Source organism: Populus trichocarpa, chromosome 14 (assembly GCF_000002775.5).
Source record: "Populus trichocarpa isolate Nisqually-1 chromosome 14, P.trichocarpa_v4.1, whole genome shotgun sequence".
Classification (NCBI taxonomy): domain Eukaryota; kingdom Viridiplantae; phylum Streptophyta; class Magnoliopsida; order Malpighiales; family Salicaceae; genus Populus; species Populus trichocarpa.
This window is the reverse complement of record NC_037298.2, coordinates 8519932-8536579: the sequence shown is the minus strand read 5'-3', so window position 1 is coordinate 8536579 and position 16648 is coordinate 8519932. Positions and strand designations below refer to the sequence as shown.

The 16648-nt window shown below is 34.2% G+C and overlaps 1 protein-coding gene across 1 annotated transcript; it reads left to right on the top strand.

Annotated features, from left to right (window-relative positions):
* The first annotated feature begins 11373 nt into the window (after positions 1-11373).
* On the top strand, positions 11374-14194 carry LOC7491288 (endoglucanase 17). The gene is made up of 8 exons (XM_002320962.3): positions 11374-11821; positions 11920-12126; positions 12265-12465; positions 12562-12654; positions 12759-12920; positions 13014-13125; positions 13225-13388; positions 13467-14194. The coding sequence occupies exons 1-8, from the start codon at positions 11561-11563 to the stop codon at positions 13797-13799; spliced, it is 1533 nt and encodes a 510-aa protein (XP_002320998.2). The 5' UTR covers positions 11374-11560; the 3' UTR covers positions 13800-14194.
* The last annotated feature ends 2454 nt before the right edge of the window (positions 14195-16648 follow it).

Genomic DNA, 16648 nt, shown 5'->3' with positions numbered 1-16648 from the left:
TTATTTATAGAGGATTGCAAATTAAGTGGCTTATGATTCAAATATTATAACATGATGATTGTTAGCAGTAATATTTATGAAATCAACTTGCACGACTTTCTGAAAAAACGCGTTGGTCTCCTGTCACGTCTCAGGCATGTAAACAGAAAATCCAAGTTGTTATCTATGCAGGTTAGTATACGAGTATATATATATATATATATATTCTGATTGAACGTAGTCTATTCATAATTCTCCTTGCAATTCGGTGCTTGTCATTCTTCAACGGATGTCAACTAGTCGGCTACCTGCCGCTGGTAAGTCTATCTCACTTTCTTCGTTTAATCAATTTGATATAATTTTTCTTAGCTGGTGGGAGACATTAAACTCTAACTATAATCTTGTTTAAAGTAAGTAACAAGTTACCAGTAGAATGGGCGCCCAAGACATACTGGCAAGAACTCAAAAGTCTAAGCAATATCATTCCAGGGAGGGTAGCAACTACAAAAGAAAAAAAAAAAAAGAGGTGGTAAAATGTCAAAGAATTGATCTCTCATGAAGTCAAAATCATTGGTTTGGTTCGTTTCATGGTTGTGAGAATAAAGCTGCCTGCCTTGCATAGGGTAAGCGACTAGATGCAGCAGCAGTTTGATTTGAGAAAAAATGAAGTCCCATAAAGTCTATAATAATCTTGAGTAATAAAAGTGAAATAGAAGTCACATCTAGACGAAACAGATGTGGGCATTAGCCAATTACGAGACTAGCTAGTAACAAGCTGTTTATTTTTGTGGTAGAATACATATTTATAAAATTTTGAAAATTTTCAGATTGTTTTGACCAGATGTTGTTGAAAATAAATTTTAAAAAATAAAAAATATTATTTTTATATATTTTTAAGTAAAAAACACTTTAAAAAAAACTATATTTTTAATACCAAACACAACCATAATAAAAGTTAAAAATAAAATAAAAGGTGAGCGATGACTTTCAAGTTAAATAGAAACAACTTTAAATATGAGAAAACATATCGTTTCTTTTCGTCAAAATTCACACAAACCTAATACACATATCCAATTTATTCTAACTTGTCCAGTCAACGGTGGAGCCAGACAGGGTTGGTTAAAAGCATAGATTTAAGACTCGATTTGCCAGATTCATCACGGCCATTGGACGTAACGAAACCTGACAATTCCTTTGAACCCCACATCCGTAAATAAATACGAGGATGATGAGGATTGGTTAGTTGTTTGACGAATGGAGAGTATAGAGATGTCTGTTTATTTTTTTGTTTTTAAAGTATTTTAAAAAAATTATTTTTTTTCATTTAAATTAATTAATTTTTATATTTTTAGATTACGGATATTAAAAATAAATTTTTAGAAATAAAAAATATTATTTTATATATTTTTAAATAAAAATATTTTAAAAAATAATTAGTTAACAAAAACAGTAAAGGATCGGAACTTGTCTTTAACTGTTTCATTACATCAGCATGTATGTCAGCCGTGGGTGAATATCAAAGAAGAATTCTCATCTTAGGACAAACGAAGAACTTCTAAAGGAATCAGACAACATCTTTTTTTAGCTTTAATTAGTAGGTGTCTTGGAAAAAAACCTCAAATAATCTTTTTTTTTTTTTTTATGGAAGATGATTACCCTGGTTCCATGAGCGTTGATCGGAAATGTCTCTGGTATTTGAAGAATATCCATTACTTGATATTTTATGGACTTAAATTGATAATCACTTTAAAATTAATTGGTATGTTTCGTGTGATTTAAAAAAATAAAAACAATATATACTTGGAACTCTTCATGGTATAAGTCATTAATTGTGTTGATTGAGCCGTGTGATAGAGGTTGATGAGCCTGAATTCAAGCTCTTAATTATACTAATATTATTATTAAAGACATACATATCACTTCCCTAATATTATTAATTTTTATAATTAAACTATATATTTATTATATTGGATGCATGTATGATTGGTAACTATCATACGTATAAAAATGAATAGAAAAATATATATGTTTATGAGATAGATCCATGATCCAATAGTCTAGGCTTTTGGATTGGAAATAGTGTTCATCCTTGTGCATAAAGCCCTCGTACGCGCAGACTCAAAGTAAAAGCAAAGACTCATGCGCATGCATCTCCTCAAACACGAACAATCCTCTCACAAATTGATTTCAGAGCTGAATATTATGGTTAGGCTCCTGTTTCCCATGACTGATCAGCAAATAAGCTAAGCTCTAAACCTTGGATGAATACGATAATAAGCATGAAAAAACATCCACATCAAATAGCTATTTCTGAAGTACCGCTTGCTGTGTATAAGATAAACTCATGATCACTTCATAAACAAGTTAGGTTTTTTTAAATTAGAGGAATTAGTGCTCATAAATATATATAAATTTCTGTACACAAACATGGATTAGATCCATGCAATCTCATTTAATGCAGCTACACAAATTGGGTATTTCCTAAGGCTAATCTGGATTATTTTCCTTAAAAAAAAAAAAGTATTTGACTGACGGGAAAACCGTGCAAACGCGTGAAGGTTTCTTCATTTAACTACTCTTGTGTGCGCAAGTACTGTGTGTGTGTATATATATATATCGGCTATGGCTAAACCTTACTCAACAAATTCCCGCAGAAATCTAGACTGTCATATATATATATATATATATATATAACAAGTTGGTTTGATGTAAAACCTTGGGAATTGAATCACCAACATGTGCTCCAAAAGAAATGAAGCTTCGCTAAACAATTTGTCAACTCTCAAACGCCTCAACTTGTCGTTAAACTACATGGCTGGTGGGGAACATTTATTCATAATAATGCTTCCAGCGATCGAGCAAGAACATTTCCATATCAGGAACGGTGATCGAAGAAGAGAAAGATTTGATGATAATGAGATTTTTATTAAATGAATTTCAAGAATGGTTAGGAATATCTTCGTTATTCTATATTGAAACTAGAAAAAGAAGAATAGAGTTTCTAAGTGTTAGAGAATAATATAAGTCATATCCTGTGATCTCATCTAACAGCTTAAGCTATTGGGTTGAGATGATTCTTCAACATGGTATCAGAGTCTTGATGACCAAGCGGTCACGAGTTCGAATCTTACCATCTATATTTATTTGATAAAAATTAAGCACAAAGTAATGTAGACTTTTGCAAGTTTCAAACTTAAAAGGTTTTCACTTGAGCATGTGTATTAAAGAATAATATAAATCCTGAAACCTGAAACCTCATCTAACAATTTAAACTATTGAGTTGAGATAATTCTTTAACACTCAATTACTTATATCGATCATGCTAGGACATACTTTATAAAAAAAACAGTTAAATCCAAACACTTGAATGATTGGTTGAGAACACGGTAATATGGCGTGATATTATTGACTTGGAAAAGTAGCTTTTGAAATATATATGCTGCCTAATCAAATTAGGAATGTCAAAGATCGAGTTGTAGGTGACTCCTCGATCGACGCTTGAATTCAAATATAATGTTTGGCCATTACATTTACTTAGTTGATATGGATGCATGGAGTTTTGAAATAGAGCCCGACAGGCTGGCGATGTTCCACTACATGGTTCCAAGTCATTTCCCCGTTAGTTTAAGCTTATAAAACCACCGACTTCGATGACTTGTGGAAAACATAATTTTTCTTTTTCCAGATATAAAAGTTGCAAGATGAAACAAGGCACAAGAGCCCATAGCCGCCCGATGCTGGAGTGAGTTCGGAAAATACGACTATATGTAGCAGTTAGGTCCTTTTCATGATTCTAATACCTGTGGCCAAAAATCCCCAAGAATTATCTTGAGGTTGAGCAGAATCAAAACAGTAATTCAGGAATTTGAGATTATTTTCATGGAGATTACGTATATCCGATGCCATCCTTTCTGAAAAAAATTATGAATAAAAAGAAAACCAGAAAGCTAGCTAATTGCTTCATCAGGGTACCTGTTTAAACGATTAAACCATATTGTAATTACATTAAACGCTTAAAGATTCAATTAAAACTTATCTAATAATTGTAGTACGTACAATGCTTATTTACTAGTAGGTGCTTATAACTTTTGAAAGTGTAGTTGCGATTGTTTTTTTAAGTGTTTTTCACTCAGAAATATATAAAAATAATAATTTTTTATTTTTAAAAAATTATTTTTGATATCAGCGTATCAAAATGATCTAAAAACACAAAAAACATATTAATTTGAAGTAAAGAAAAAAATTAAAAAATTTTAAATGTTTTCTAAAGCGCTTTTGAAACACAAAAATAAACAGGGCCTAAAGTGTAACTTGAGATTTTCTACTCCTAGTAAACCGTTCATCAGGCGATCTAGCATATAAATCTACCTAATTTTATCATAAAAACTCTATTTTGCATATAAATTATAATTTGTATTACATTAAAAAATATTAGTGTTTAATAAAAGTACTGAAGGAGATGGAAATTTAATGATGATGTCCCAAAAAATCAAAGTAACTTAAGAACAAGACTTACATGTTGAATAATTAGTTAATCTCTTCATTCTAGCAATCTGATTTATTCTCTCTAGTCAAAGTAGCTGGTGCTTGGTAAGTTAAGGCAACCAGTACCTGTAAAAGGTTTTTTTTTTTTGTCGATTTAGGACTCTCCAATACTTAAGTAAGTATTTTTTTTATATATAGAAAAGACAATGATATTTTAGAAATAGACTCTGAAAATAAATATGTAACAAAGAATGAAGATTGTGAATCAGGAGTTTGAAGGATTCATGGTTTATTTATAACTCATAAGTTTATATATATATATATATATATATATATATATATATATATATATATATATATATATAGAGAGAGAGAGAGAGAGAGAGAGAGGAGAAAGAGGAGAAACTAAAGTGTAATTTTGCCCTAATAGTTTTATTAAGGCAAAATATCCTTAACATATATTAATGAGATAGAAATATGGTAAGTCATTGGAAGATTTTTATATATTATCTCTTACATAACATTAATGTTGATGAAAATATAGTGGGTCCTTATAGAACTTTTATATACTATTCTTTACATAATGTTAATGTCAATTAAAGTATGGTAGACTCTTAAAGAATTTTTATATACCTAAAGATACAGGGAGAATATGATCTAAAATGTAGCGAAACCCATGAGAGTTGAGCTCTTCTTTTAAGTTGAGCCCATGAACTATTCTCCTGTACCAGAACTTATGGTATTGAGTTATTCCCTAAGGTTTGGTCATAAGAATTGGTATCATGAAGATTGGGCTCTTTTCAAGATTAGATCCATTGAAGTTGAGCTTAAATTTGAAGTTTTTGGGTTTTTAAGGAGTTTTTTAAGCTTGTTAAAGCTTTGTTAGTCATTAGCAAACTATCATATACTAATTCTAATCAATATCACATTTATTTACATTTTTTTTTCTTATTCCAAACTCGAAAAATAGAGAAATATATTATTAATAAGAGTAAATTTAATTTTCCCTCCTAAAGTTTCATATCCTAGCTTCGCCACCGGATGCACTTGCCCTTTGAAAGGCTTTCCCAAGTTTAAGCTTCCTGAGGTTCGTGTGTGTGTGAATGCAAGTATTCAATATATACACGGTTAAGGCCCCTTGACCTCTTTTGGCAAAGAGCAACACAACAATAATCGCTCGGAAGCAATGAATACATAGCTCCGTTCAAATATTCTATGGTGGTTTCGATTAGCTTATGTGGTCCATGCAGGCATCAATCTCGGCTCCCTTCCCACCCAGCACCTCATAAGAGGAATTTAAAACTCCTTGAACAACTTTAGCCTTAATGTTCATGTATCACGCGTTGCTTCTGTACGTAAATTGAAAATGGTTGGATTGTTAGAATTATAAGTAACAAATAGCTAAATATTTAGCTCAATTCCGATATGATATTTAGCTCAAATCGAGCCAAGGGAAAGGGATATCTGTGTTTTGCCCGAGTGTTACGAAAATGTGGAGATTTGTCAAGCTACAAGAGATGCAAATCAGGCTGCAGATTGGCTAGCTAGACTCTCCATTTGCCCAATTAACCCCCCAGAGCGCTTAATCGTATTGTTGTCTGGGATCACCCAGTTCAATGACGATGGGTGAAGCATTCAAAATACTGCTACGAAGAGCTACTATTGATGTCAAATACCCTTCGTTTCCCAGGTCCTGGAAGGTTTCAGTTCGTTTCATTTTGCCCTTTGCTCTCTTTGAATACCGCTTCGCAGCAGGGTTTCCTCGATGAAAACAATTGATCATAGAATAAAAGAAAGACAATTAGTTTCGGCTCTTGGCTTTGACTCCCTGTCAGATCAAAATCAGGGCTCCTCTTTTCTTTTGCTCCAGCACTTCCAGGCCCAAACGCAATAAACTCCCTTTTCAAGCTGTCCATGTTAAGCCCAGAAACAGAGAGGACCCTTTACTCCACCCCCTTAAAACACTCTCCTCTAACCCTTTTCCCTTCCAATCTGAGATTAACGTTCTTTCTTTCAACATTTGACAACTCGTATCCTTCCAGAGGAAGAATAAAACCTTTGCTCATTGTCTTACCTATTTCAATCCTTGTCTTAATTCTGCTCTCCTCAAAAACACCTGCTGCATTTCCCCCAATATGGTTGTCATCCAAATATCGAGAGCTCTTGCAGGCTTCTGTCAATACTGTTAGATATTAAATTAATGTGATTTATTAAGAGTTTTGTCTTTTTAAAATATAACAATTTTATTTTCAATTTTTTTAAAAAATGAACGGTAATAAACTATATATATATATATATATATATATATATATATATATATATATATATATAGACAATTTCAAATGTATTAAAAAGAGAGAAAGACTCTTGGCCTTATAAAAAGCTCTTTCATTATTTTTCTCTTGTCAAAAACATGTAAATTATTGCTTCCTCGTCTTGCTCTCTTATCTATTTCTTAGAGAACATTGTTTACAAACTCTAATTCTAATTCGTTGTTTTACTTTTGTCAGTGTTCTCCAATGGAAGTAATTGAATAGATTTGAGAAATTATATTGTAATTCAACTACAAGCAATAAAAGATATATAATAAATCATTTTAAAAACAAATAATTCATCCTTATTTTAATCTATATTTTCAAGTTCATTTATTGTAACTAAACTTGCAAGTTGAATTACACACACACACACGTAACATAAGGTAAGATAAGGTGTTAACAGAATTTTCATGATAAATACAACCAAATTTGATTTAATTAACAAACACTTAAAAAATATAAAAAAAACAATGTTTCCACAAATATAAATTGTTGTTTCAATTCATAATGTTTTTTTTTTTTATCATTTTTTATTGGGTCACCATTTTTTGTCTTTTAGTTTTATATTTTAATTTTATGTTGATTGAAATTTGAGGTTAATGATTTGTTTTAAATTTTTTTATGTGGTTATCAATTTGTTTTTATAAAAAATCTAGTATCAAGTTGGTGTTTAATTTCATAAAAAATATTTAATTTTTTATTTACAAGAGATTGAAAACGAGAGGATGGAAATTGAAAAAAAAAGAAGTAATTCTTTTGGTTTTTTTTTAAGTGTGGTTTAGTGGTTAATTAAAAATTAACATTACTTTGATATTATTTTTTCTTGACGAAACATTTAAGATTTAAAATTTTACGTAAGGTTTTAGATTCTGCGATTTAAGGTCAATCATTCATTAAACTTTTTTTTTTTAAAAAAAAAATAGTTATTTGTAATACTAAGGTGTTCAGATTTGAATCCCATAACGGAATGTTGGTGACAGCTCATTCTACATGTTTTTTTTATATATATACATAAAAGAAAAAAACACGTATCATGGAAGCATCCAACTGTCCAAATCATTTCCTCCTTCACAAGTATAGAAAATTGAAAGGTATGATAAATAATTGATTGTACTGGAATTTCATTTCAGCTATTGTCGAACTTATGATCACCGTAGTCAATAAGATTCCAATCATCCACGGAGATGCGAGGAAGTAAGTCCATTGTGTCGAAAATATTATCATATTTTTAGATATATTGATATAAAAATAAAATTAAAAAAATAAATAAATATTACTTTAAAATTAAAAATTAAAAATGAAGGCTATTATGATCCACCTGTTGCAGGATTGGACCACCATGTTCCCAGTTCTAACCCTATTTTCAGGTTCTCAGCCAATAAGAAAAATGGTGTCAGCTTTTTGAAAGCCCAATCTTCTCTTTTTTACAGAGAAACACTGCATGCTTTTGCATGTGAGAAGATGGCAGAGAAGCACATGAGGGCATGATAAGTTAATCCAAATGTCGAGCCATATTAGTCAAATCTGGGCCATCGCCTTGTCAGTTGAAGTTCCCATCCCTGACGTGCAGATTTTCATTTTCTTCAATCTCCTCTGTCCAAACAAGCATCGATTTTAATGTTCTTGAATAATCTATATTAAAAATAAATTTTAATCCATTTCCAAATAAAAATTACTTAAAAAATAATAAAGTATCTATTTCAATAATTCATAGCACCACGTGTCTCCCTGGCCATCTTTTTCTCGGTTTGTTTTTTCATTAATTCTCTTGAAGCTTTGTATGCATCCTTCACAAATCTCTTCCTTTTTATCCAACATGTCTTGGGCCCTTTACATGTTCACTCGACATCAAGAAAGGGTTGTGGAGCACACAGCCTCAACAATGGTGCTGGACCGCATATGCAACACACATCATCCAATCATTGAAAAGAATCGCTGGAAAAGAAGATGTCATCACAATTAAGCTTAGCACTCCTGGTACTGTAGCTGTACTAATTTAACTAACTCCCATGTTTTCTTGTCTACTTTTGTGCTCATTAGTGTGATTAAATGAAGGAGACACGACTGAACTAACTTAATGTAAGTGTCCGTTCTTGGGAGCATAAACTAACAATTCTCAACAACAGTTTAATTATTGGATTATCAAAAACGGTTGATCAAAACAAATTGTATTAAGAACAAAATTAATGGAAGTAGTTTTCTTGTTGTTGCAGATGAACTGTTTGAATTTGGAATTTTTTAACAGAAGGAAAAATACTAATTTCAGCTATCAGTTAGGTTATAATTTATTAAAAGCAATATAGATAATTCGCTAACAATCTTAGGATATCATATATATTCAGTTCTACTGAACACATGAAAATAAGATTTGCAAAATGAAATGCAGTAAACAGAGAGTTCCTTCTTTTTATTTACACCAGACAATATATACCAATCCATGGTACCAAATTCAAGGAATTTAAAACATTAAAAAAAAACAGTGATAAAAAAATTCAGAATAGGCAACTGAGATGGTACTGAAACTATATTCAGCTTCTTCCTTTTTTTTTTTTTTGCATTATAAAAAATAAATTTTAAATCCAAATCCTAAGGTCTAAGGACAATGTGATGATTTATTGATTGGTGGGTGAGGCTTGTATCTATACTTAATATTTCCAAGCTTAACAGAATATCAGGGTCAAATGACATGGATCTAACTCGTTTCCAAGATCAATGCCTTTGACTGGGCTACGAGCCGAACCCATGTGGGCATAGATCTAACGAGCTGCTAGATCCAGCATCTTTGAGCTTAGATGCGTGCTGAGCTCAACAAGGTGCGGGTCTGGAGAGCTTCCAGGGCCAACATCATTGAGCTTGGCACTGTGCTAAGCTCAAGTGCTAGACTCAATGTTCTTAGGCTTAGCTGCGAGCTGAGCCTAATTGGACATAGGTTTAATGAGTTACCAGACCCGTTATCCTCAAGCTTGGTCGTATTAAGCCCTATTTGGTATGAGTCTAATGACCTTCCCGACCCATTGAACCAGGGCTTAACTACGTGCCAAGCACAATTGAAAATGAGACTAGTGTGCTACCAGACCCTACGTCTCTGGGCTCGATTACATACCAAGCCCAAGTAGACAATGGTTTGGTTCGTTGTCATGCCCATTGACCGTGGGCTTGGCATTGTGCCAAACACAAAGAGCTAAAGGTCTGGGGATACTTGTTTTTCTACACCTATATGTGTATAAAAAATCTTCTAATGACCTATCATGTTTTTATCTCATTAATGTTATGTAAGATATATTTATCCCTTATTAATTCTATTAGGAGAAAATGACTCTTCAACTCTTCCACTCCAACAAAACAATGAAGTTCAGGAGCTATAAATACCCCATGAACCACCTAGATAAAAAGTTTGTAACTTTTATTTTATATATACTAATACTTTTCAATCCCAGAATATTTATCATACTAAAATAAGAATAAATACTCTTATTTTGGAATTTATTATTCATTCTCTTATTATTACAATCCAAAAAGCTACTGACTTTGTCATCTAAGAGTCCCTATACTCTACTGAAAAGGACTGTTTTGCAGGTATTAGGTTTTCTACCATCACTCATCATACTCATCATGAACATATGATTATCTATTGTCAAAAAAATAAATAAAATAAAATAAAACTCCATTTCTAAATATACTGGATTTTGAATCCTCATCACCTGAATGCATTATTACATCATTATGCTTGTAAACAGATATATGCACAACAAATCAGGATGGGTTGTCCCATATCACTTAAAAGCAACTGCATTGGCTGTTGTAAGTACATTATATATGCCTTCTTATGGTTCGACATCTTAGCAAACACTTGTTACCTCTAAATACTTTTCTTATGCCAAAATAATGCAGATTGTTGAAAATTTGAAATGGAGTAGTAATTATTTTTCACCTCAAGCATCGAATAAATCTCCAATTACGAGATGAAAGCATGGCCGCTCAAGATAAGTCCATTTCACGAATTTAACTGATAGCCCAGTAGGTAGGCATCGTGTTCAAGGCATAGCCCGCGTGATCCCCTATCGCATCCCTCTCAAAGGACCAAAGAAGTAACTCTGAACTAGTTCCCAGCCTAAGATTTTCACGTGACTGTCATTGTTTTGCGATTAATGGCCGTAGATGTCCATATCTTTAGGGTAAGGGGAACCTTGAATTGACATCACATAGCTTCAAGCTAGGGGAAGCTTGGTACAAGGATCGTAAGATTCACATTGTCATGGAAGGTTACGCAATATTATTATATTTGATTTGAAATGGATTCTCTAATTCTAAGAAATATGAGAGGTTTTGTGGTAGTTGTATACTTGAGAATTTTACGGTATGTAAGATTTATAAAAATCCAGTTTCATCCCTCAAAGGAATATTATTTTTTCCTTGCAAAAGGGGAATTGCATTCCCACCGGTGTGCCATGTTCTTGGAGAGACTACATTCCCTAGTATATATAAAAAAAAAATTCCCATTATCAAACGGCTCCTAATGTCAAACTGAAAAATGCACGAAGCACGAACATCCCAATTTCCATTATTAAACAAGTTTTTTTAAAAAAGAAGGATCAACCGAGGCCTCGAAGTTGTTGAAGGACATGGGCTTAATTATTATGGTAACCACTTACCAAGCAGGAGGGTAAATGGTAATACAAAGGAGCAGCTTTTTCTTTATAAGTATAGAGAAAGGAAGGCCTCTGCTCTTCACTGCGGCTTGCTGGTTGGTTAGCTGGCTGGTATAGGTTGGGCTGACCAAAATGGCTTTCTCTGTTTCCTCTTTCACACTTCTAGTCCTCTTCTCTTGTTTCGCTACTTTTCTTGTATGCCATGGCTTTCCTGTCCATCACAACAACCCATTTCACCACCGCCGCCACCCTCGCTTTGCCAGTCACAACTACAGAGATGCCCTGACGAAATCAATCCTCTTCTTTGAAGGCCAAAGGTCAGGCAAGCTCCCTTCTAGCCAGAGGATCACATGGAGGAGAGACTCTGGCCTAACAGATGGCTCAGCCATGCATGTATGTGTACCAAGATGACTCCTTTTCTCCTCAGCTTTCATTTTTTCTTCAAATTTCTTCGAGTCTCGCTCATTTTTGTTGTCGAAATGACAATGCAGGTGGATTTGGTGGGAGGGTACTATGATGCAGGAGACAATGTGAAGTTTGGGTTCCCTATGGCTTTCACTACTACCATGCTTTCATGGAGTGTATTAGAGTTTGGTGGGTTGATGAAAGGTGAGCTGCAGAACGCTAGAGAAGCCATTCGTTGGGCAACTGATTACCTCCTCAAAGCTACAGCCCATCCAGACACCATCTATGTTCAGGTTTGCAGTCTTGAATTTCTCTGCATTCTTCAGTTCTATGCACATTGTTGGGAGATACCATGAATAGGCATGTGCACACTTGATTAGTGAAAAATAGCAGCAGAAATCAAAATGAGATGTTTGCGGTTTGATTTTCAGGTTGGTGATGCTAATAAGGACCATGCTTGTTGGGAGAGACCAGAAGATATGGATACTCCAAGGAGTGTTTACAAGGTAGACAAGAATTCCCCTGGTTCTGAAGTTGCTGCTGAAACTGCGGCTGCTCTTGCAGCTGCTTCTTTGGTGTTTAGAAGGTGTGACCCCACTTATGCCAAGCTTTTGGTCAGAAGAGCTATCAGGGTAAATATCTCCAATTAGAGCTAAATTGTTAAAATCTCAGTAAAAAAAAAAGTTGATTGTTCACGAAATTTGGATATAACTTGTTGTCTTGTCTAGGTGTTCCAATTTGCAGATAAGTACCGAGGAGCCTACAGCAATGGGTTGAAGAAATATGTTTGCCCTTTCTATTGCTCCTACTCTGGATATGAGGTGAAGTTCGTGCTTTTGAGTCCTTCATTACAACTTACAAGTCCTATTCTTTTAAAGAGGGGTTCATAAAACTTATTCTCCTCCTGGGTATCCAAAAATGGCAGGATGAGCTGTTGTGGGGTGCTGCTTGGCTGCATAAGGCGACCAAGAACCCAACTTATCTCAATTACATTCAAGTTAATGGGCAGACTCTTGGAGCTGCACAATTTGACAATACCTTTGGTTGGGATAACAAGCATGTTGGAGCAAGGATTCTTCTTTCCAAGGTTCCTATTCTTGCTTCCAGTTCTTTGTTTGTCAAATATTGTATTTATGATCATCAATCAATTAAAATGATCGACATTGTCCTTGAATCTCAGGCATTTCTTGTTCAAAAAGTGCAATCCCTCCATGACTACAAAGATCATGCAGATAATTTTATCTGCTCTCTCATACAAGGGGCCCCTTTCTCTTCAGCCCAATATACTCCAGGTCAAGTCCCCACTGTCCTGTCTCTAATTCCCATCTCCCCAATCGCGGTGCCATTTTCCTAAACGGCTAGTTTTGGTTTTTTCCTTGCTTCATAAATAGGTGGTCTGCTGTTCAAAATGAATGACAGCAACATGCAGTATGTGACTTCCACTTCATTCTTGCTCTTATCGTATGCCAAGTACTTAACCTATGCTCGCAAGATTGTAAACTGTGGTGTGACCGCTGTCACTCCGAAGAGGCTAAGAAATATTGCAAAGAAACAGGTACATGAAATAAAATCATCCTCAAAGGTATCTTGATCTCTTATTAAGGTGCTTATTTATCTATAAAATTGTCATTAGGTGGACTATCTGCTAGGAGACAACCCATTGAAAATGTCCTACATGGTGGGGTATGGTCCAAGGTATCCACAGAGGATTCACCACAGGGGCTCATCTCTACCGTCGATGGCTGCACACCCAGCAAAGATCCAATGCTCCTCGGGTTTCAGTGTAATGAATTCTCAATCCCCCAACCCGAACATTCTTGTGGGTGCAATAGTCGGAGGGCCAGACGAACACGATAGGTTCCCAGATGAAAGATCAGACTATGAGCAATCCGAGCCTGCTACTTACATGAACGCGCCCCTAGTAGGGGCACTGGCTTATCTTGCTCACTCATTTGGCCAGCTCTAAGCCCTAGCAGCATCTCCAACTTGATAGGCTAGGTGACTCTGTTTCTCGTTTTTAGCGGGTTGTTTTTATGCGTCCTAAAATACATCTCTAGATGTGCAAGTGGTTAAAGGGGTCAAGAGACCCAAGGCTCGAGCCCCAAACCTTGAAGCACATTGGTCAACAAGCATGGATTACCTTGTATTGTTTAGTTTATTAATACTTGTCACTATAGCAGCTTCAACCTATGGTGCGAGTGCCATTGCCGTGCCCACAGCGGCGTTTGTGTATGTAAAGGCCGAATATGATGGCCCTAATAGGATAGCCGTTGGGCTTCTTTTTTTTTAGTTATGCGAGTCCGTTTTGGAACTTGCATTGTGTCCACTAGTGTTTAACTTGCGAGAACCTTACTACTATAACTCTCCCTGTCTCCTAGTCTCCTGAGCTTCTTTTTTTTTTGTCCATGGCTCAAGACTTTAGCCAAAGAATAAACTGGATTAAAGTGGGGGAAAAAATGAGATGACGAAGGGGTTGTAGTTGGACCACTAACAAACAGTATTAAAAATGTTATCGGATGGGATGTCTTGTCCTTGAAACTAACAATAACACGCAAAAAAGCTTGAGAGGAAAACCAAAGAAATTACGATTTTTTTCTTTTGAAAAATTAAGTTGAAATAAATATTTAGAGAATAATATAGTTTGAATATAAACGTATTTTAGAATATTATTTTTATACATAATTCTTATTTGAAATAGCAATTACATCTTATAATATGTTTTTCTACACACCACCATGTTTTGATGTTTCAAAACATCTTTTGTTTTCAAATTAATTAATATAAATAAAAATCAACTATAATTTTTACCAAGATTCAATGGTTAAAAAAAAAAAATACATAAATATATTATATTTTCAACATGCTTGATATCATTATAAAGATCTCGATAAGATGATTTTAAGATGTAATTAAAATCGTCTCATTGAGATCTTTTCAATAGTACAAGGTATGTTAAAAATATAACTATGATGTGTTCTTATTGATTCATTTTTTTTAATTATTAAATTTTAAATCTTATTTAGTGACCCTTAAATCTTTATAAAATTTATTTTTTTATAAATATTAATTAAATAAAAAAACGTGATTTATGTAAAAGCTGTTATTACTAATAGCGGTAATGTTCGACTTCTATTTATTTATCGGCGGTTGCACTGAGACGATGCTATTTTTTTAACATGCGTCTGTGGATGATGTTCCAATGAATAACCTTTGCAGTCGATGTGACCCTTGAGAGGAAAAGAGAGCAAGCAAGAAAGTTTGCAGGGGCACGTGGTAGTGTTCGGGGGCAGGGCTTCTTGTGGTCAAAAACACTTTGTAAGTGTTGCAGACTTGTCAGATGGGTGTCAGGAGTATCTATGCCATGCCATAAGAGACTTGTTAACGTTTATTTCTCCTTATAGGCCTATGGCCATGGGGCAGTCCTTGATCTGGTTACGATGTAGTCGGACCACCACATCCTCATCGCCTGTGCGGGAGAAGGAATTTAAGGGACCAGAACACATTCTTCCGCTCTTCAAGGACGTTCAAGATTACTGCTGTTCTTAGCTTCTTTGAGGCGACTAAATAAGCCGTGATTTCTCGATGCCAGATTCTTGTAAATTCACCACAAGACCATAGAGTTGGCCATGTAAAGTAGGGCGCCAACCAGAAGAGTAAACAGCCCACCTCATCTACTCTTTCCAGCTGAGCCAAATCATCTCAGTGGTAATCTTGGAGACCCTAACGGCTTGCAAGCACGAGGGCAGTCAAAATGTTTTAGAAGCTACCTTAGATCCACAAGGCAGACCTATTAGAACATGAATCCATCAACATACTATACATTACATTGTATTAGCCGTTTGACACGTGATCTGTCGGGTATTTTTTTTTAATTTTTTTTTAAAATTATATAAGCATGCTTTTTCAACATGTTTTTTATATAAAATAATTTAAAAAGTAAATTAAAAAGCTTATACATATGTGATTAAATAAATAGAGAATCATGTGCATTAATAAATAAAAAAATCATAAATAATAAATAAAAATCGAGAAACAAATATAGATCAAGATATTTGACCTTACAACGTAGGTCTTTAATCTGATTATTTTAATGATTTTGTTTACTAAAATAAATTTTTTATTTAATCAAACAATAAAAAAATTAAACATGCATGAAATGAAATTGATCGAATAAAATAAAATAAAAAATAATATTATGTAATATTACAAATATTATCTAATTTTTTACTTAATGTTTCTTTTACATTTTAAAAAAATCAGTTTAACCCACGGCATAGCACGTGGCAATGTACTGGTCTACTAACCAAAAGTAATCGATACATTTGTTGTTTCAGACAAGACATAACACTTGTATCTCCCAAGTGGGGTTAGTGAATCCTTATCCAAAGATAAGTTAACATGTCAATCCTATTCGTTGTCCATTTAACAACAGATAAAACTGCAAAAATTGGGCCTTCATACCGAATAGTTGCTGGCAAATGGTACATTGGGCTTATTACATTTTAATTCGAGAGACCCAGGTGATCTAGCAGTGCCTCCTTCAAGGAAGTTCGAGCGATGTAGAGGAATTGCTGGAAAGCATACCTCCTAGCACTGGCCAGAGTGCAAGGAACTCTCCGAGAATCAATTTGTTCACAACAGCTTGGATAGACTAGTTTTCTTGAGGCATTAACTAACATAAGATAGCTGCATATATCTTTGTACGCGATAGAACTTTGTAGATGCCATCCACACGGACCGTTATTAACGGGTAACAGTGCTACGTCTGGTTCATGGGCTTCGCAGGTCTTCGAGAAACAATAGCTGAATGTTGGT